The sequence below is a fragment of the Pomacea canaliculata genome, linkage group LG3 (genome assembly GCF_003073045.1).
Source record: "Pomacea canaliculata isolate SZHN2017 linkage group LG3, ASM307304v1, whole genome shotgun sequence".
NCBI classification, from domain to species: Eukaryota; Metazoa; Mollusca; class Gastropoda; order Architaenioglossa; family Ampullariidae; genus Pomacea; species Pomacea canaliculata.
In genome coordinates, this window is record NC_037592.1 from 13,265,660 (window position 1) to 13,287,599 (window position 21,940).

Below are 21,940 nucleotides of genomic sequence, written 5' to 3' on the forward strand. Positions count from 1 at the left end.
ACTGGACTGCTGGCAGATGATTTTTTTTTCAGTTAACTACTAAAACGAGCCACGATACTACAATCTGGTTTATTCACATTTCATATTAATTACGAAAACGAGGCATGATACTACAAAGCTTCCGGTTTTTGTTTAGGGTCGCCGAGACTAACAGCGGAGAACAAGAGGAAGCGTTGGTCTTGGCAGACAGACAGCAGTCCACCTATACCCGTCCATACTCAAGCCGTTGCCTATGGGAGAAAATAATGGTCTGTTTGTTTGTTTACTTTCTTGTCTGAATTATTTTCATACATCATTTTCTTATTCTGATTCAAAGAGGTTGAAATGGTGATCAATGGCACACGTATCCAATCAAACCATCAAATTCTTTCTCTGTCACACACACATCAGAAACAACAAGCGTAGAAAGTTCGTCGGCATTTATTTCTCTCCACAAGGAAAAAATCATAGTATCAAATCTATACCTTGCAACTATAGAGTTTATTGAGTCCGAAGCGCAATCGTTTTGCTTGTAGTCAAAGTGTAGTTGATCAATACAGTACAATACAAATATGGAACAATACAAGTCAGTACAGTGGTATCAGATGGGCGCGGTGGTAGCAAGGGTAGTAATGTTGCCTCACTGTCTAGTGAATGGGGAACACATGCACGGCCATGACACGTATTAGGCAGAGACAGGTCTGAGCCTCGTCAAGGTTAAGGGTTACAGGAAACGAATGGCGTGATGGGAGATTATGAGTGAACATATGAGTAGTGTTTGGATGAGCAGAGTTTCACTCACAGCAATATTCAGGACTATATGTCAGTCGGTAGTTTAAATTCTCTGTAAACCATTACCCTTTCTATTAATTCTGTGGATTTTAGTTTTATTTCTAAAACCTTCCAGCAAGTGATATCTGATCTATAACAACTGAAACCAATGGCAGAAACTGCTTGCACAAAGTGTCATGAGAGCTGAACAAACTACCTCTGTAGCCAACGCCTGAACAACTTGTTTTAGAGATGAAGACATTTTGCAGAACCTGAGCACACACAATGATCCTCGCTTCCTGGCAAGGTTCTATCATATCACCATCATTCCAAACAAGTAAAAAAGCAATTATGTCAAGAACAGCCAGTGGTAGGCTTTTTATGAAAAAAAAGTGAAACAGAACTACTTTTACATACATTGGTCCAGTAAAGATTACATGTACAAATTACAGACAAAAAAGATTTCATTTAACCAAATGAAACTTTTTTTAAAATCTACACTACATTAAGGACACAACAAATTATGCCTAATCACATTTATCATCACTTTTTAATCAACAATTCATTCCAGGTGGGGATGTCTTTCAAATACAGAACCTATAAAGACATCCAAAACACCCTAAAATTTTAATTAATGTATCTAACACAAACAAGCCAGACCCAGAATATGCTTTTCAAAACCTAATCTTTTGTATAAAAGTCATTTATATAAAATAATTTAAATCTACAATCATTGACCTAGTCTGTGGCAGTTGTTTTGCCCGTTCTGTTTATGGGGCAAACAACCTAAATGGTCTTCCAGAGAATATAGAAGAAGAGTAAGGTAGAGTGATCTTCTCTAGTCAAAGTCATGATTTTTGACACATTCTCAAGGTAAAGGTTAGGGGAACAACACTGCTTGCTATGGAGTGCATTAATTGGAAGCCCACAATGTGCTACGTAAAAAGAGGGTGTTCTGTTTCTGTACAGACAGGATTACCACAAGACATTCTTATCAGATGGATTTTAATGGAGAGAGTAACATATGTTCTCCCTTTAAAATGTGAACATTTCGTTTAATATACTATTAGTTCCATCCCCCTTTTTAAAGAGATTTGGCTGAATAAGAGAATTTTCCACAAATTAACCCTTGTATGATTTCATGTCACAATGGACAAACAACCGAATCTTCTGCAGCTCTTCTGATTATTGTAAACTTATAAAAAAGAAAAATATATTAAAATTTCAAACACTTTACAAAAACGTGTTCAGAATGTTTATCACAAAATGTGGCATTTGTTAGGATGCAAAGAAGTGCAAAAAAAAAAAAAAAATAGCTTGCAAAACTGTAAACAACATTCGATGCTCATATAGAAGGTATTCATTTTTTAGCCTGAGACGTGGTCTGTTTTATATGTTTACTCACAGAGAACAGACATGGTGATATAAAAAGAATTGATTCAGAAAGTCTATTTTGACCATTATTGCATTAATTGAACAGAAAATTATTTTACAAGTCCATACTAATTCCAAAAAAGTTTCCATCAAAATATTTATTTAGCAAAACTTAATTATGTAAATTATCTAAAAACTGTTATTGTTATTCTATTCAAACAGTACATAAAATCAAACATACTTTGCACTTTACATGATGTTTACTACATCATTTTCAACATCCCATGCATTAGAACTTGTTCATTCATATATACACTCATGCACACATATTCACACATGCACCTATCATCTGCATCTATAAATTTATTGCTTTGTATACACAGAAGTGATCAATTTGACAGTTTTCAAAAATGTAGGTTTATGTAAAACTACTGATCTGGGGCATCATATCGATCAGAAAGACTTGTACTGCATCTACTTATAGCACAGAGTGCCCAGCAGCAAGAAAAATTGATTCCACTAGTTTAAGTTTAATGAAGTGCAAACTTGAGAATGTACACTTCATTATCTTTAAGAAGTAGTGATCAAGGTCTTTACTAAATATCTATGGTAAATAAAACCTTACAGATCTAGCGGCAGGACATAAGTAAAAGAGGCAACTTATACACTGTGAAGACAAAATTAAAATGCATAATAAAGCACTGCACACAGTGAGAGACAGAAAGCACAGACTGGTAACATTTGATAAAAATTTTATAACATGAACAGATGTCAGATCTTAAAACTTTTGTTGAACACAGTGCAAATGGGTATAGTACAATCTTGCAGACTACCGTCTTCTTCATAAGAGGTAACAGCTTATTACAGGTCATACCTATTAACATTTTATTACAAAAGTCAGTTACCTGTAATTTCAAGTGTTTTTGCTTTCACATGAACATGTTTTAAGATACTAATAATTCAAGTAGAAAATGTATTTAAATTATTAAAATGCCAGATGCTCAGCTAAAAACTCCTGAGGTGGTTTGGTAGTTGTAAACTAGTTGGCATTTGCATGTATTTTTTTTTTTAAACCAATAAGACTGAAAGATATATACATAAAGCATGATGTCATTTGATGTTTGTGCACTTGTTGTGGGCATATCAGGGAGGACTAAATCTTGTACATGTTCTTGCAAAATGATGATATATGATATTCTGGAGAAAGTTAATACCTGCTTGAGTGTTGATGGACTATTCTACAGTTGCAAGTAGTTTACTCCTTGTTACTCCTCAAGGAGCACATGGCCCCACCATTGTTGTGGTACTGTTGTGGTTTCTGTTAACAGCTTTTTTTTTTCTTTACATGTGGGTTGTTAGCCCAAAGCAAAACCCCCAGCCTGGAGGGCCAGGGTGCAACATTTTAGTCTGGCCTCTCCCCTAACAGACCTGTTCGGCTTGGCTAGACCTGTAAGGAGCACAAGGTTCCAGCTGACATAACTCTGTGGATTGACGAGGCATGCAAGCCACTACAAGGTACGTTGCACTGGGGGTGGCAATTGCAGTTAATGAATTGTTAATTGTTCTTATACTGATCATGAACCACTGATAGATCCTATTGCTGGCAGTAGGATAGCACAAATCAACACTGGAGGATGATACTTTCCCTTAGAACTAATTTATCCTAAAACTATCTGCTTTGGATGGTGTCAATGATGCTTACAAATCTGAGGGGGTTTTTTTTTTTGGTTTTTTTTTTTTACGATTTATGCTGTAGGAAAAGGAGTAAGATGAGAACAAATGAAAAAAAAAAAACTCAGACAAGGTAAAAGAGCCATTAGATGATAAGTAACACCAATATAACATAAATATTTGATAACATTTAAAATGAAACAAAATAAGTAAAAATGCTTGCTTTTGGAATAGTTTTAAAAATTATTTTATTTAAGTAATTTTACCAATTTATACCTGAACTCACTACATTTTAGGCATGTTGTAACCTCACCTGTGTTCTAGGGTAAGATGTCATAAAGAAAAAGCATACCTTTAGAGCAGATTAAGGCTCTACTAAGGAAACTAACCCAGGCTACTTAGATCGATACAATAATGTGAATGTTGTCAAACTGAATGTGTTAACCTTCAGACAGAAGTGTGAGAAAGTCTCGAGATCAGTCAAAAAGCACCAGTTCATACTTTCAAAATACACTAAATAAGGCAACAAACAAACTTTCCAATATGAAAACTGAAAAAGTGGCATTAAAATTTTAAATCTGGCTCTAAAAGTGTAAACAAAAAAAATGTAAGAACATTCATATGACAAAACTAATTTGGAGTTTATGTGGACACTGATATGAAGAAGAAAGAGAAATACAGATGATAAAGATATACATGCAGAAAGGAAACATTTGTATAGTTTTTGAATCCGTTTGAGCAACATGGCGTTCTGGCAATCATTTCTTGGCGCAGTCATACAGCAATTCTCCAACTTGGTGACTTACATATTAACAACATGAGCTGTTCCATTTCTCCTGTAATTGAATTATGAACAAGACTTTGATCCCTCAGTTATGTTCAGTGTGACTTGAAACAAAACAGCATGGTTCAAAGCTCTACTGAGGCATTTCCTTTCTAAGGGGTATCACTCAACAGTAGATCATGTTGTACACTTATTCCTGTCTTCACCAATGGTTTCGCTTCCATGGTGATTTTGTCACAAACAGGCTGCAGTTAGAAGCTGAAGTCAGTTCAGCATGTAAACAAATGTATAGTGATAGTTGGATGCCAATAAATAGTTTGACAACAAGTAGACATGCATACAAAAACGAGATCAGTTCAGGGGATATAGTTGTTGCATAATTTAGTTATATGTTATACCCAGTTGCTATCCATAGAAACTTGTTCTGAAGAAAAGAGTTCACCGCTTTGCACAGCAGATTGTCATCAATTTACATGTGCAGTAACATACTGTGTACAATGCCATTTCAAGCATAATGAGACCTTTCTAGAATATGCAACTGTACATTCAGTGTATGTGTAGGATACATCGTGCGACTTAAGAAACTGAACTACTAAGGTTTATTCTAGGATGAATAAAATACAATAACCAAAGGGTTCATGCAGTTTTGTGCTCTTCATACCACTGCAAGCTGCAATAAAATTGCTGCAGATTTAGTGCACACAAACTACCAGCTAAAGGGTATCAAATGGAAGACACCGAAAGCAAGGCAAAAATCCTTGTCTTGCTCATTGCGTTGCTCCGAATAGGAAAACAGTCCCCTTAGGAACTTGTATAAGATTGGATAATATTGATTGTTTTGGCAGATAATTGGCTTCTTTCTTGGAGATAACCATTTTCATATGGAATAAACATCTATTTTTTTGTTATATAATTATTAACAGGCAACAAGAATTTCTCACATACATTTGTATGTGCATTCAGCCTCTTGCAAACTAACAAACATTCCTTTCTCTCATGTGTAGTATTCTAGCTGCAGCTCTCCCCACCTCCCAGAATCACCCACACATGCATATAATAAAATACGACATTGTCTAAGCACCATCTGATGAAATCATTTGTTCAGCAAAACTAGGGAGGAAGTTTACAAGGTAAGTATATCAATATGCTGTGAATGTACACATACCTGATCAAAGAAACCAAGAACATGCTTAACTTTCTTTTTCAAGAGCATGCCAGTTTGGTGTCTATTATTCCCACAATGGCAGACATCTGAATACTGCAGTGGCCAGACTACCCTGTTGTATTGTGATACATGTACATTGTATTCTAAAATACCACTTCAAAAATCGTTGTTGAGATCAACTGCTTTACCATCATTGACTGCCCCAAACAGTAACTCTTACTTTGTCCTCTTTCTGAGATTTGTTGCACAATCATTGAAGACGTTTGACAATGAAGGAGATAGTAATATATAAACATGCTGTTTGCTTCAGTCAAAATAAATGGCACTCTAAGATACAAAAGTTCTGTAGAACATTTTATGAAACATCTGTTTGTACCATCTAGCATAAATGGGTGATCTGTGTTTTTATATAGAAGTATAGTCTGCCACAAGGAAGTCTACGCAATAATCCATTTGGCACGTAATAAAACAATTTCTAGACCAATGAAGTGTGATCATTGAACACAGAGATAGTATCATACATAGTCGTATTATTACTGGAGCCTCAGTTTATTAATCAGCTCTTTGCATTCACACTGAACAACTTATTTAAAATAGTGATTTGGCATGCCAGTGCCAGTGTAATTTGACCTCCATTACACTCGCTGATCCATTTTAAAATTCTTCTTTAGGTATTCACAAAATGTTCTATGTATCCAAATATCTGAACTCAGGAATGCAGCATTTAGGAAAGATTGTCTCCTAACCTTTGTTCACTTGAGATCACTAACTACTATAATAAAGAAGGACTTTATTAATACCTCATTTGCTGTCTTATGCTATCTTTTGAATGAGAAGATTTGCAGTTTTGAGTTGCAGATGACTAAGAGAACTGCAGAATATTATAGTGGGGAATTTTCAAGATGACACTTTTCATAAACAAAATGTCTTTGACATTCATCCATAAACCTTCTTAAACAAACCATAATTATATAAAAAGCCAAAGGATAAAAGCATCTTTTTTTAAACAAAAAACTATAATGAAAAAATAACTTCTTGGAAAAGTGTGAGGACAGATGTCAGAATGAAAATAACATACTAAATTTTCCTCCTCGTGATGTAGCATCTGATTGGCCATCTATCAATTCCTAAAGAAAAAAGGAACAAAGATAGCAAATGCAGGCAAACACTCATGTGATCTTTGCAGATGATGCAACATGGGATACAACATAAAATTCTTGCACCTTCTACTGATGCATCGTCAAATCCTATCTACCTTATCTCGCAAGCTTGGAAAAATGTGCGTAGTCTTTTCTCTGAGATGATGATGCTGAATTGATCAAACTTATTTTGTGCAAAACAAGTAAATGACGATTCTACTAAGCACAGTTGCTTTTATAACAATCATTTTAAGAAAGTGATACAATTTTTTTGTGTTGCACTTGTAGGGGATCAGCCCTGTTTCAATTTACTTCTTAAATGTCATTTCCTTCCAAAGTGGTGAGATCATGTCAACAGTTGTGGAGATGTAAAACATAAGGAATTTCTCAGCACAGCAGGAACACCTTGAATCATCAAATGTCTTTAAAATGTAAATATCTGAATACCCTCATGTACATTGTTTCCAAGTACAAAAATGAGAGCATACAAAACGGTGTCCTGCCTTTGTGAAACCTTAAAAAAGTTTCCTCCACGTTTATTTTTGAGTCCAACAAAAAAAAAAAAAAAATAGAAACAAACTGTTCATGACAGCTGTTAACACACAAGTCATTTCTCCTGTGACACAGATGGGGCATAGTCTGGTAAGGGCTTTGAAATTAAGTGGATTTATCAGCTTTTGCTGATCATGCTGAACACATATTGTTCCTTTGTATGTTCTCTCATTTTTATCTCATGACCCAAAAGTTTTATCATGTGTAACCAGTATATAGGTATGCCATCCCTTGAAAGTACTAGTGTGTTTCCACACAACCATCTTTCCCTGTGTACGAGAAGTCTCACAATTTCTTTATCCTTTCAAATGGTGAAAATGTGGTTATTGTTTTCATGCTCATGCCAAGACGGTTCTTGCTGCATCCACGACTCACTCCCTTTGACTGTTCTTGCACACAGCTGAGGTGATGCTGTGAGCTGATGCCACAAGTTTTTGAGAATATTCAGATGCGTACAGTCACTGCAGGTTTGGCATCTACCCTCTGCCTTGCCGTCACAGGTAAAGCCACATTATTTTAAGTCAATGTGCTTATTTTCACATATTCACTTGTTAATACAGTTCAGCGGTACTTTCCCTGATATCATTCTGCAGCTTATCCATTGCAAGGTACAGTCTTTGTTGGGTGTTATTTCTTTTTCCATTTAACTTTTCTCAGTTATGTGTAATGTGTAACAGGATCGAAGTTCTAGGGCCATTTGAGCTGATGCCTGGCAGACAAGCTGTGGAAAATTGGCAATGACCGTAAGGTGTATTGCCAGCTATATGAATCTTTCTCAGAACATTCAACATGGCAGCAATGTCAGAGATGAGAAAGCATATATAGTTTTTGTGTGCTCAGCAACAATGACATTGCAAGCAAACAACCAAACACTGCTTCAACTGCAGACAGGATTCTGAGAACAATGCAGCAAAGCAGCTGTCCTGATAGGAAACCTGCACTGTTAAAAAATGCCAGTCGAAACTATGCTGATGACACCACTGCCTCATCTGCATCAGCACAATGAGAGAAGTCTTCATCATCAGCTGCATCTGCATATGATTCATCGTTGCTTCCATCAAACTCCATGTCACCTGAGTCATCCATCTCGCATGTGCCATTGGGCAAGAGTGCATTTGGAGAAGAAGCCACAGGAGTTGGATTGTCCGAATGTTCGCTGTGGCTGCCTAAGTTGAGGTCTGAGCCTGGTGTGGACCCTTCGCAACCTTTTGCTGAAGGATCAGAAAGGAACTGTGCAGGATCAAACCCTGGCTCTCCAGAGTTAGCACCATCATGTTCTATAGACAGAAAAGAAACATTATACTCAACATAACACTCACCTAAAAAAAACATGAATGCACATAATTAATGCATCCTGGTTACTAAAAACTGATAAATGCATATCCTTAAAGAATTCAAATTCCCATTATCTCTTGCATAAAAGTAAGTTTTAAGCCAATGTTTCAACAACCTTCAATACCCAGCAATTTCATTTTTTGTTCTCTAGTTACAAAAAAATTCTTCAGATGAAATAAGTTGCAAGATGTGGGTGGGAAGATCCTATTGCATTCTGCTTAAGGATAAAACCTCCATACAACTTAAAAAAATTGCATGCATGCAGATGGCAGTGTTCTTTGTGATGTGCAAAGAAAGTGCACTTTAACTGCTACATAAAGATTCGTAAGAGGGTTGGAAATGACAGGATGTTCCCAATTAACATGGTTTATGGTAACTTCTGGAGCATTTTGAGGCAAACTCACCATCAGCAAAAGATCCTGGTGAATCTCCATACCATACTCGACGTATGTCTTGTCTCCGTGTTCGCATCAGTGCCTTGTACTCTGATATTCTCAGCTTTTTGCCATCAACAATGCAGGTGCGTTTTGGCCGTGGACTAGAATGGTAAAACAGATTATTCAGACATTTGTTAGAGTTGCATGGCTTCTAGAAGTATGCACCCTCTCCAGATATGACAACAATGGTGTAGGAGACTTAATAACTTTAGGAATTTAAGTATTGTGTACCCACAACAAGTTTAACCTTTAACCCTGACAATCATGTATATTTATAGAACAAAATCTCACCTATTACTGAGTCTTAGTATATAAATTGGTACCCCTCTCCTAAAACTCTCTCTCACTCATCCTCACATACAATGGAGAAACACAGGCAGATGCATTAGAACATCTAGATGGTATATGCTAGAACATCTAGCAACCTTAATGTGTGAATAAACTTTAAAATATGCCATTTGTATATTATCTCCTGGTCACACCTAGGCCTGGGAAATGAATTTTTAAAATCTCTTTAAAAAAAAAAAATGCAGGAAAAATTCTGCAAGATGATACTGTGATAGTAGTATTAAAATTGAATGGCTTCGGATGATTCATTGTAAATAAACAAAAAATCAGCAAAATAAATAGCAGCTTGTGCAAATCCCTTATACAAACATTTCACTAAGGCAATGTATCAAACTGATTTAATTTTTTTTATGCTGTATTTACACAAAGCAACAGGTTGCTAATGAAACTGTTTTTTGTAAAGCAAATTAGTTACATAATTTTCTTAAGCTCCTATAAGATATATATCAGATAAATCTACTCTTCCACAGAAACCAAGGAAAAATTAATTTTTGAAAATGCCAAGCAAGAAATTAAAAAGAAACTGATCTATTATACTGAAGAATTAGGGGATTCATCAAGAATAATGCAAAGAAAGAGGTGCAAACTGAAGCTAGATATCAATATAAAAATAGTTATTAAAATTTACAGCCCAAAAATAAAAGTTTTTGTGAGTCACTCTAGGCATGATATTGAAAGCATTTTTATGCTGTTATTTCATTTTTCCTTTTGTAGCCTGCAATATTATGCACAATGGCAGAAAGCAAAAGTCTACAATGCAGGGTTGGCTCTATCCAAACATATGGGCCATCATTCTAAGGTGCAATATATCACTTTAAACAATGGTGCACAATATATAGGCACCATAGTATTGTGCTTGAATCTATTCACATAACAGTAATATGAATAATACTATTACAGATATTGTTTATGTATTTATATTCTTCTAATTTTTTTTGTCTATTCTTCCTGCTTATTTTATTTCCTTGGCAGTAATAAAAACAGCTTTTATAGTTTCTGATTATATCATTACAAGCCATCTTTAAAAAAATGAATACAGATGATATTCAAATGTTTAAACAAAAGCATGTGAAACAGTCTATCTGTCGATTATTTGTATCATGAAAAATAGTTGATTATTCTTCTTTCTGTTATTACCATTTTTTTCATTTAAGAATTCAGCTTATATAGAGTAATATTTTTAGCGTAACATCTCAAAAGAAAATATTTTACTTTTTGATTTGTGTTTAATTTCTTTTTTCTTTCTTTTTTTTTCCCAGGTCTAGTGGACAGCAGATTATTCTCTTCAAAATTTGCTTCATACCTTTCCTCACAAGGAGGATACAAGGACCCATAACTTGGGTAGAGCCCCCCTGCAAACATGAAGGGAGGAAGAAGTTCTCTCCCTTGAGAGGAAATAATGGCTGATGGGACATTGAATTCTGGGACCAAGGAGGGCATCGTCTTGGCCTGCTGTTGGGCTTTCATTTTCCTAGGCCTTGGCCTAAACAGGAATCAAAAATCAGGCCTACCATGTATTTCATAATATGTTAAAGGTCACATTCAAAGCAGGGGTATGTGGGAAGTCTCCTATGCAGCTTGTGCTGTTGTGTTTAGGGAGGAAAAGTTATTCATCTTTGTGTGCTTTTTTTCTTGGTATTGCTATTCACTGATTGTGTTTGTAAACAATACATCTTGACTCTATGACATAACCAGTGAAGACTGAAAACTGCCTTTGACAATGAATGTTCTGGGACCACAGGAAGTGTGTCCAATTGACATGCATAATGGAAATGGAACCTATAAAACTGACAATGCTGAATCTACATTTAGATTAAAAAATGAAGAAAGAATATTTAAAAGAAATTAACTATGAACCAAGACTTTGCAAATGCTGTTTGTAACACTTCTTCCTTGACTGTGACAATTCAAGTACCACAGATTTAGAGAATTCTCTGATCTTCAAGCAATACATTAATCCCCCCTTTTACTAATCCCTCTAATCCTTTAACTAGATTCTAATACATTATATGCCATATGTTTGTGTCTATGTGCAGGTCTGCCCACATGCATGCATGCACACATATTGCATTTTTGTGTATAACTCGGAAGAACACTATCTTATCTAGACAGAAAATATTGACCTACATTAGTACACACAGCTACATTGAGACTGAATACATCTATGCAGAAAAGCAACAAAGCCAAATTTGTAATATCTACTGCACAGTAACATAAGCCCTACAGAAACCTAAATTTTGGAAAACTATCTCAGCAATAAAAGCTTCTAGGTACACACTGTTATGACAAAACTAAAGCATAGCTCAGAAGTATATGCATCTAATGCTACCTATTGACTAAAGAGAAAAAAGGATGTTAATTTTAATTTTCAGCAGCCTCACCGATATCGGTAATCTGGATGCTTTTCCATATGTAATTTGCTTAGTCGTGACTGTTCTTCATAGTATGGTTGTTTTTCAGCATTTGACATGGCTTTCCATTTTGCCCCTGGAAAATAAACATGAGCATATTTTAAAGAAGAGGCTAGAGATGCACACGGCCTTATGTACCAGTCTGTAGAAGAATGCAAGTTATCACTATAATACAAAATACACAGGAGCTATGTGTTATTTTCATCTTCTGGCAAGTGATAAGAATATTGCAGTACAGAGATATCTGTGTTAAGAAAGTGATATGCACATTTTTATCTTTTTGGTTACCTGAAGACTAGGTGAGGCTAGAATTGTGAATGCTGAAAAAGAGCTTTGATGTTACCTAAAATTTTGCTGATGTTGGAATTGTGCATGTCAGGACAAGCCTTGAGGATCTTGCGACGCTCTTCACGTGCCCAGACCATAAATGCATTCATTGGTCGCTTGATGTGAGGTTTGCTGGGGTCCGACTTCTCACGCTGAGCTCGGATTATTTTGGCACCAAACATTTTGCCTGTAAGAAATACATAAGGCATTTTAATGCATAAAAATTAATACTTCCAAGACATGAAAAAAAGCTGTGCATTTTTGATGAAGAGTTATCAGAAGTCACAATTAATTTCACCTCATTTATTGTCTCCACAAGATGATGGTTTAAACCATGTCGTAGTTCAAAAGGCAATCTAATTTTTATTGACATGCTGTTTTTTTTTTTAAATCTGATCTCATTCCATCCCAATAGGATATTTTTTGTTAGCTGCAGCAAACAGTGTTTCCAGGATTTCCTTCTACAGGAGAATTCAGTCATTTCCTCTTTTGAAATAAACTTTATATGTAATTCTATCTCTTTTGGCTAAAATAGTTATGAATTGAATTAAAATTGCCTCTTTATCAAAGTCAAAGAATCTGTTTTGGTGCCAATGTTAAAGTGTTAATCTGCCACTAATTCCAAGACACTGTCAGAGTAAGCAGCTGCTTGTTTCTTAAATTTGCAGTAATATTTTAAGTTTCCAAGCAGATTGATGAACAAAGGGTTTTCATTAACTATTCAAATGCACCATACTCTGTACAGTTGACTTAGTACCCCAAAAGCCTGAAAAGCATCTGCATTTTGAATGTACATGAATACTCTAATGTTATGCATTCCACTCTACTGCCTAATATGTGTGCATATATATATATAAACAGTTTGCAGCATATGCTAGAATTGCTACAGAACCATACCCCCACATTACTTCCATAAAATTATGATTGAGGACAAAATTCTATTTGTTAAACAAATACAGGCAAGGGCGCTCACTCTGCAGTTGTTGGACATAGTTGCTGGTGTTATCTTCTGAGCTGCCAGCCATGGGAGAGCAGTCTTTGGCAGATGGAAGAGGGGTGAGTGGAGGCAGGGAAGGGGAGGGGGTGCTGGCATACAAAGCCATGTGATGGGGTATTCCAGGAAACACTGGGTTTGTTGATGCTGCAAGTTGTTGCGCAAGCATTTCCTGGACGTAAGATGAATCCTGCAAAGACAAGATATATATATAGGTACTGCTGTGGATCCAAGAATTGTACAGTGATGTACCCTCATATACATCCCATTGAAAATATGTCCTTGTGTGTATATGTGTGCATGCATACATGATTATGCAGACTAGTTTAAGGAAATTTTTTTAAATAATTTTTTTTCATTTATGTATTTCTGGGAAATAGGGACAAAAATTCTCTTCACCTTTTCTGATTCTGGAGACAGCTTTCCGTTGTGTGCCTGAGGATGATGCGCTGCCAGTCCTGGAAAAGCTGGTAAACCAATATGGGAAGGTAAACTCAAGAATGGAGTGGTCATGTATTGTGAAGGAAGCCCAAATGGTGAGTGCTGCATGCTGGCAAGAAACTTTGAAACCTCTGGAGGCGCAGGTGGCGAAGGCTGTGACACTGTCACAGCAATGGGAATGGCTGCAGCACGTTTATGATGGTTGCTGTGTGCAGGTGGTGGGGTCACCACCCGCTCTTGTTTTGAGCTCTTCTCATAAGGATGTGTGAAATAATCAGCCGAGATTGTCTCTGACTTGATTTCCTGTTTGGGCTTGGTGAGATTGAGAGGAGCGTCCTGGTCATTGGCAGGAACAGTGCTGGTGTGGCCCATGTTGTGGTTGATCATTGTAGTAGTGGTGGTGGTGTTCATGGAGGTTGGGATGGAGTGCATGGGGTACATTCCAGGCACAGGTCCCACCAAGATTGGGGTGTGTGCACCCGAGACCATGGGGGTCATCTGTCTGACAGCTGTGGGGGCCGGCAATGGCTGGACTGCATAATAAGGAGATGCCACCGCCATGAGGGGTGAAGACGGGGACGTTTTATGTGGTTCTACATGCAGAGATGGTAAGGATGAAGCTGCAGCCAGTGACGAAGACAATGGTGAAGATGACAGCAGTGAGGTTGTTGGGGGCATGGGCGGGGACAATGTGCCGGTGACCTTTGGTGAGGTCATAGACTGAGGTACTGCAGAGGAAACTGAAACAGAGAAGAGAAAAAACTCTCGTCAGATTGTTGGGTTTGCTATCATGGGTTTAATGTGCACTGCCAACCTTGTCATTTAAAATCCTACCCAGAGTGTTCTTGTAACATTTCTTTTTCACTACAGAATTACTTAGAAAGAGTAATTGAGATTGACATCACACATCTAAACCTTGTTTTAGAAGATCTAGGGAAAGAGTGCACTAAAATTGACAACAGATTTGTACAGAAGTTTGCACTGCATAAGTGTAAGGGTACCAAGAAGTGAGAAGGACTTTTACATGTTGATACCTCATCACTGAAGTTTTGAACTCTGGCATCCGTTTACACTTCTAAGCATTGCCATTAGGTTAATACATCTACTCTCACTACATATTACTTTGTTTTATTCATGCAAACTGAAAAACAAATGAGAGAAAAAAAACTTCCAATGATAAGAAGATTTCAATGACATATTTTCCCCATTACTGCCTCACATGCGCAAGTTTTAAACGATAGCTTTGGCTCCAATGAAATAAATGGCCATCTGATCCAAAGCACCGGAGTGTAATCAATTAGCTAACAATAAAATTGTTAATATATATATCTCGACCGTCTCGGATTCAAAAAAAAAAAAAATTCCAGATGATTGTGGGACAAAGGACAATAACCCTGCCTTAATCGTTGTTGCTGATTTATCTCCCTGTCCCCGCACTAACAAGGACCGTTACCGATGGCGGCGCTGCACAGCGGCCAGCAGCGCAAACAAATCTTCTCCACTTCACAGCCGCTCGCAGTAGCTGACTTGGTGCGGGAACGAGGCGAAAATATGGTTAGCAAACTTTATACCGTCTTGTTCTTTCTCATTCTGGTCATTAAAGTCAGTGGCAGAGTTGTTTAGATAGCTACCCTATCTCTTGAAGAGGAAGATGGTGGGGGCACAAGACGGAGGATAGCTAAAGGCTGCGCTAAGCTACTATACTGTTGCCAGCTTGTGGAAGGGGGTATCTGACCCACCCCACCCTACCCTATCAACCTCTTTCCTGCTGGCACTGACGTGATGAAATGGTCTGGTGTTTTGTGGATCCTAGGTAGGAGACTGCATATCGTGCAACACTAGTGAATGCAGTTACTTTTGACAGATGACCCATCGGGAAGGGAACGAAGGTGGTGGGTATTTAAAAAAAATTGGGAGAGAGGCTCGTGGAGGTAAAATACATCAGCAGACAAAAAAGCTGCTGGACTGACGTGGCAGCGATTTGCAGATAGTTCGCGTTCCGAGGTCTCCCAAGATCAAAGGACAGAACCAGCCGCCAATATATTGTCCTTATCTCTTCCTGCTTACGGACAATATCTACTCTTTTGTTTTGCCTTAAAATGAAGAAAACATTTTATGTCAAGTTTTCGATGCGTTTATTCTTTTTTGTACCACCATTTATAAATTAAAAAATATTTTTTTTAAAGATAAACACAGCCTAGCCTCTCTCTGGCTTTCTGGCACCTGGTCGAAGGAACATAGCATCCCTGGGTCGGCTTGCATGAAGGAACACATCTCATAAAAATGTCTCTAAGTCTACGAAAGCCAGTGTATGGAGGAATGGACTTTCTCTTCAGAGTAAGGTCTACATGTCATTTGTCTTCATGAAACACAACCGGGAGACCGGAGAACCCACCTCAACCTACAGTAGTCGACTCTTTCGCACGCTCACCCCGAGACCGCAGCCCCACAAGGCACAGCGCGCTTGCCTTGAAATGTTTGGGCAAACAAACCTGAAAGGTTGGGCAAACAAAATAAGCTGGCCAGGGCTATTTCAAACCATTCTCCCCTTCTCCATCCCTGAACTCGTAGCTTTTTTTTTTTCTTTTTTTTATTTGCGACTGCAATCTCTATAGGTGCAATTCAAAAAGTTTGTGCCTTTTTTTTAATTTCCTGTGTTATTTTCATTTTCGCTTTTCATTTTTCGGAGGGTTTATTTTTTTGCTAAGGAGGCTGTCAATTTGGGCAGAAAGCAGTCTCTTCATCTTCACAAGACTGCAAGATACAACCCCCATCTCTCCCCCTACCCACAAACACACAAAGGAAAAAAAGGCAGTCAGTCATACGGAAAGCATCTTCCAAGAATGAGAGTCTAAACGAAATCCTTTACATTTGTAATATTATTACCGGAAACCCCGAAGTAACACACCTAAACGATTAATGTCCTTATTTTAAAAAAAATCAAACAGTTGGATGATTTATTGCTTTGCTACTGTAATGAGTGGAGTAAGCCTATGATTTAATAGCACAACAGGAGTAGTTTATTTAGGGTGTACGTGTGGTGTGCGCTCGCATGTGTGTATGTTTAGATTGTTCTTCGCAAAACAAAAGAGTGAACGAGAGAAAAAAAAAAAAAACACCGACGTGCCGGACTTTGCACCATCAGTCTTACACTTCCAATCAAAGGGTCACAACTCTTTCACCAATCCGATGACTAGGTTTCCCCCGGTGATGTGAACAATTTTCTTTTTACTCTTCTATAAAAGCCGAACTATGGGGATAACCCTGGCAGACAACGTAGAACGCGATTATGGCCCCTTTAGCCACAGACCTCCGCGTGGAAGCGAACAAGGAGACAAGAGGGGCCTGCTGCCCAGACCTTTCTTCCTCCTCCCCATCTCCCTGTGGCCGCGCTGCCGACCGGCCCAACATGGACCGTTTCTGTTTGGCGCGAGGCTAAACAATGTCAGAGACGGGTGTCAGGCCAGGAGTGACAGTGCGGGCTGAGATCCAAATTGACAGACCTGCGCCGCTTAGAAAGTCATTTAAAGTGTCAGTCGCTGGTCGAACCATTTATTTTCCTTGCTAAGTATTCAATTATTAGGCACTCAAGGAGAGAAAGGGGTCGGCCGGAACCCAGAAAGGTGGCGGAGGGTAGGATAGGATGGGATGGGGAAGAGAAGGTGGTGGTAGTGGTGGTGGTGGTGGTAGTGGTGGGAGTAAGGTCTGGAACCAGAGAAGGAAATGGCTTACAGAACGAGGCGCGGAGCACGAGGGTCTTGTGCCATGCAGAGCGTGTAGGTGTAGGAACAATAGTCAAGAGATAGACAATTGTAGCAGGCCAAAATCAGTGAGGAGGGAACGGAGGGCAGGGGTCAAGCACGTGCAGTCAGTCACCTCGCAGATTTGTGACGTCGTTGATGTTCGTTAACGACGTTAGACATTATTAGACTGACCCTTGTTGACACTCATTTCCTCTTTCTCCCAACAGCTATATGACGTAGGCTACAACCAAAACAATGCGTGTGTGTGTGCGTGTGTACTATTGTTTGTCGCTAGGCAACGAACTAGCTTAGTAGTTCCGTACCATGTAGACAATTCTGTGAAAAGGAGAAAGTTTATTGGCGGTGAACGCTGTTCTGACGCAGTACTGGTGATGATGACTGGTTGGTGGGAAAGTACTTCCTAGAGGTGCTTTTGCGGTAGCAACAATGTTGAAGGCTGGCAGGAGGCGAGAATGAAACTAATTAAATTACCAATAAAAATTACCTCTCGGAGAATATCCGCGACGGTTAAAAATTGTGACTGGATGCAATCATGCGTGTTCCCCAAGACGAAGATCTGAACGAAGAACCTTTCGGGCCGCCAGTATGTACATGCTTCTTCAGTCATGTTACGTAGCGAGTTCATGCAACTGGTTTTATAATATCCGTTCTGGTACAAACCGTTCTTCAAGTCTACAGGAGCAGGGACATCGACCTTTGGAAGAATATATATTCCACTGCGACAAACTACTAACGAGCAATGTACTGCCCACTTCTGACATCTTGCACTCTAAGGTCAGCAAATGAACATTCTTGCAGCGCTGATGGCAAAAAGTAGTGGAAACAGCCAGCTTGCTGGCAGACAAGAGGGGTTCAAAATGAGTGACTAAAGAGCTCCACATGCTGGAAGCTTGATTACTTAATGAAGTTTCTCACGAAGGGCTTTCGGGGAATCCCCAAAGAATCATCAAGCGAGACGATTGGGTTTCGCTTGGCCCGCCACGGCCCACAATGTCCTCGGCTAAAGAATGCTGGGAAAGTACGCCAGGGGGGAACGATGCATCTGATTGCCTGAAGCCGAAATCGTCCTCTGGCGTCACCAGACATTCCAGACATCTCAAGAAGTCTTTAAATAATAATTTAAACTTAATTTTGTACCGACAAACGCCGGAGCGGGCCCCGTATGATTGTTCAGGTCTCTGGGTAAAAGTGCAGTTGAAGCGATGGCCACAAAAATACAATCCCCGACAAGAAAGACAATGACGGGTCGTCGGTACGAAGTTCTCAATCACACAAGGTCAAGGAGCACGAAAGTAGAGGAAAGAGGGGGTGGGGGAGAGAGCATGCTGGGTAATAACTGTCCTGACGAGCAAATTTCGGGCCGCCAGCATCTACGCGACTCTCACGTCTCCTCAGTCTCGCTACGTAGCAGGTTCGCCTAACTGGTTTTATAATATCCGTTCTGGTACAAACCGTTCTTCAAAGGGATCCCCAAGCGCCAGTGCAGCGCCTGTCTCATCTTCAATAGCACGGTGGTGCCGAGAGAATAATGAAAACCCAGCGGGACGTCTGTTCCCCTCTAATGAACGCCTGCTTTGCGCCTGTTTTGATGTCCCTGTAATAGGCAGACAACAACAATGTCTTATTCCTCGGGGCCCTGGGGACTGGAGTGGGTGGGAAGGTGCGCTTCAGTCCTCTGTGGCCCGTCCCTCGGTCCCTGAGGTTAAGTTCACACTTGATTAGATACAAGGACACTGTTGGCTACCTGCTGACGGACCACTCTAGTAGTGTGAAGACTGCAAAGGTAACCTGGGACTCGGTCTACCCTCGGATTAGTCCTGTGAGCATACTCCTAGGGTAAAAAAACCCAACTCTCTAGCGTTGATCAAAGGGCAACGTGACCTACCTTTATCCCCTCTTACACTCTATCTAAACAAATAAAAAAATGATACCAGTAAAGATGTAACCTAATGGTAACATGTAGAAGAACATATACACGATGGACCTACAAAAGGAAAGATCATTAAAGTTATAATAAGTAGGTACGCGGAAGAAAAGAAAGTTCCCCTAGGGACAGAAAAGAAGACATGGAGTGGGGTGGGGTACGATGGTGTTGCTGAAGTGCAAATGTTCTTGAGGAGGTGTGGCGTCTGTTGACTAAAAAACAAGGCCCCTGTCGGACACCTCCTTGACACTCGAACTGGATAATGCAGTCTTTGCAAAACCCTAAGTGTTTCGTCTTGAGTGTTGAGCGAGCACTTTTCTAACTTGCCTTCCCATCTTCATCATAAAGTATCGCGGACACACGGAGACATAACGATAATAGAGTACGGAGTATAACGGAGGGGGCACGATCAAGTATCCCTGACAACTCATGATTCAGATACTAGTAGGAAGTGGGCATCGAGATGGAACCTAGTCGATTAACCGCAGATCCGAAAGGTGCGGTCAGCACTTGTCCACTTCAAACTTACGTCGCATCATCTTATGAATGCTTCCTGTCAGTAAACAATCAACACTTGGCGAACTAGAAACCTCATGAAAAGCAGAAAGGAAAAGAGATAAAGCTGCCTGGACACTAAGATACTAGGGTAGCTAGAGACTAGGAAATCACTCTGCCTGATTCCAGACGGCATTTCAGCAGCAAAAAAATTATCAATAATTATTAATAAAAAATTAAAAGGGGCACAAAACAAATATAAGACTTTTAAGGAAGTAAAATACAGTCAACACTCTAAGACGACATTACATGCGGCCGTCAAATGATATCAGATTTCAATATTTCACAATAAAAGGACAAGTTCGGCAATGTAACCTCGCCAGTCAGGAGCTGGCAACAGATTTCGATCTACTCATGAATAACTTGTCCAGGTAACTAGACGGATAACGAACCCCCCTACCACCACCCCACAAAACAACTCAAAGGCCCTCGTCAAAAATGAACGCCAAGAGTTTATTCCGTCGTGGCATACAGAAAGTCTACGACCACTACCTTCCCCGCCCCTTCATACCCCGGGTCTGGGAGACTGGAGAAAGAAGAAGGAGCGAGAGAAAAGCAAGCGGGAGGTGGGTGTGTGAGATCGGAGACGGGGGCTAGGTAAGCGAAGGGACGTAATCAGGAGAACACCCTCCCCCGTCTGTTATCGCTTGGAGTACGCAGAGCGGTCCAGATTCATTCAGCACTCGCATCTGCCAAGCCGCACTGCATTATGGGCGCGAGTCGGAGCGATAGGCAGCGAATATCTACCTGAAACCTTAGCCACGATGAGTACGACGCGACACTGATATTAAAAATCGGGTTATCCCCCCTAGGGACGCTGAGCTGGGTTCAGCAAAAATGGAGGAAGAGTAGAGGTAGTGTTTTTTTTTTTCTTTATTTATTTTATTTTATTTTTTTTTTCTTTTCTTTTCTTTTTCTTTTTTTTTTTTTTTTTTGCAATCGCAAGCATAAAACTTCAGAACCAACAGAAACTCCTTGGCAACGCAGTGTTCTATCGAATTCCATAAGGGAGGGGTGGCAGGAAAGGCTGCCTAGCTGGGTAGCTGAATGAAAAAGAGAGGGACATTCTTTCCACACTGGTAGATATCATTACAGAAGAAAAGAACAAATGATCCGCTTTTATCCGCAATGAAAACCTTCCGAAATTCATTTCCTGTGAAAGGGACAGGACGTCCACAAGCGCATACCTTTGACCTCATCACCCTTACTAGTGACGTCACAGTCACTCGCACGTGTAAAAAGAACCAGTTCTGAGGGCGCTAATTTGCTGACAATTTTTTAACAGCAATTGTTCCTCATGGTTAAATTCCACGCTTACACATATTGTGTCTTGTCATTCCAGACATAAAGTCTTTTCATTACACAGACATACAAAGCATCATAATAAGGAGCTGAAAATATTTATATAAATATTGTCAAATAATGCCACCTGTTTATATAGCAGAATGAAATATATTATCAAAGAATGTCACCTGTTCGTATCGCCTTGGCTCCTTATAAACCAGCGAAGAGATTCCTTTCTGGGGGAAAAAACTAGCCTCTTGCACCTCTCCCGATTCACCAGGAGCAAAAGACAAAAAGCACCGCCTCTGCCGGTGCCAGGCCAGAGGGATTAAGTTAAAACTACGCACAAATCCCATTTGGACCGGTCCGGGTGCGGCACTTGAGCAAAAACCTCGCCATCGAGCACTACAGCCCTATGAGCAGGCCCCAATGTCACGAGGAACCGCCTCTTGTCCCGTCAACTCTTTGGTCACTGGTTCAGATGAGCTCTGAGACTCTTCCTGGGGGGTGAACATCGGCGAGACAGTCGGAGACTGAGAAGGAAAGACGACAAAAATGAAGGTGGCGGTTATGAGGCCCGTCGCGTATCGACTATCCAGACATCAGTTCCAATGTGCTGCTCTTTCCAGCTCCTGGGTAACAATAGGAAGGGGCCACCACTGGAAAGGCAATCGATGAAAGGGAG

At 39.5% G+C, this 21,940-nt stretch overlaps 1 protein-coding gene across 6 annotated transcripts in view; it reads right to left on the reverse strand.

The window, feature by feature from the left end:
- Nucleotides 1-404: 404 nt before the first annotated feature.
- LOC112560811 (transcription factor SOX-6-like) overlaps nucleotides 405-21,940 on the reverse strand; it is a 245,536-nt gene continuing 224,000 nt past the window's right edge. For 5 of the 6 annotated variants that reach the window (XM_025232872.1, XM_025232871.1, XM_025232874.1 and 2 more), the window contains 7 exons: nucleotides 13,687-14,468; nucleotides 13,267-13,477; nucleotides 12,310-12,480; nucleotides 11,937-12,042; nucleotides 10,859-11,038; nucleotides 9,175-9,308; nucleotides 405-8,712 (listed from right to left, as the gene is read on the reverse strand). In XM_025232872.1, the coding sequence (XP_025088657.1) occupies nucleotides 8,399-8,712; nucleotides 9,175-9,308; nucleotides 10,859-11,038; nucleotides 11,937-12,042; nucleotides 12,310-12,480; nucleotides 13,267-13,477; nucleotides 13,687-14,468 (1,898 nt within the window). In that variant the 3' untranslated portion in view covers nucleotides 405-8,398. The remainder of the gene's footprint in view (nucleotides 8,713-9,174; nucleotides 9,309-10,858; nucleotides 11,039-11,936; nucleotides 12,043-12,309; nucleotides 12,481-13,266; nucleotides 13,478-13,686; nucleotides 14,469-21,940) is intronic. The other variant, XM_025232876.1, reaches the window with a different exon arrangement.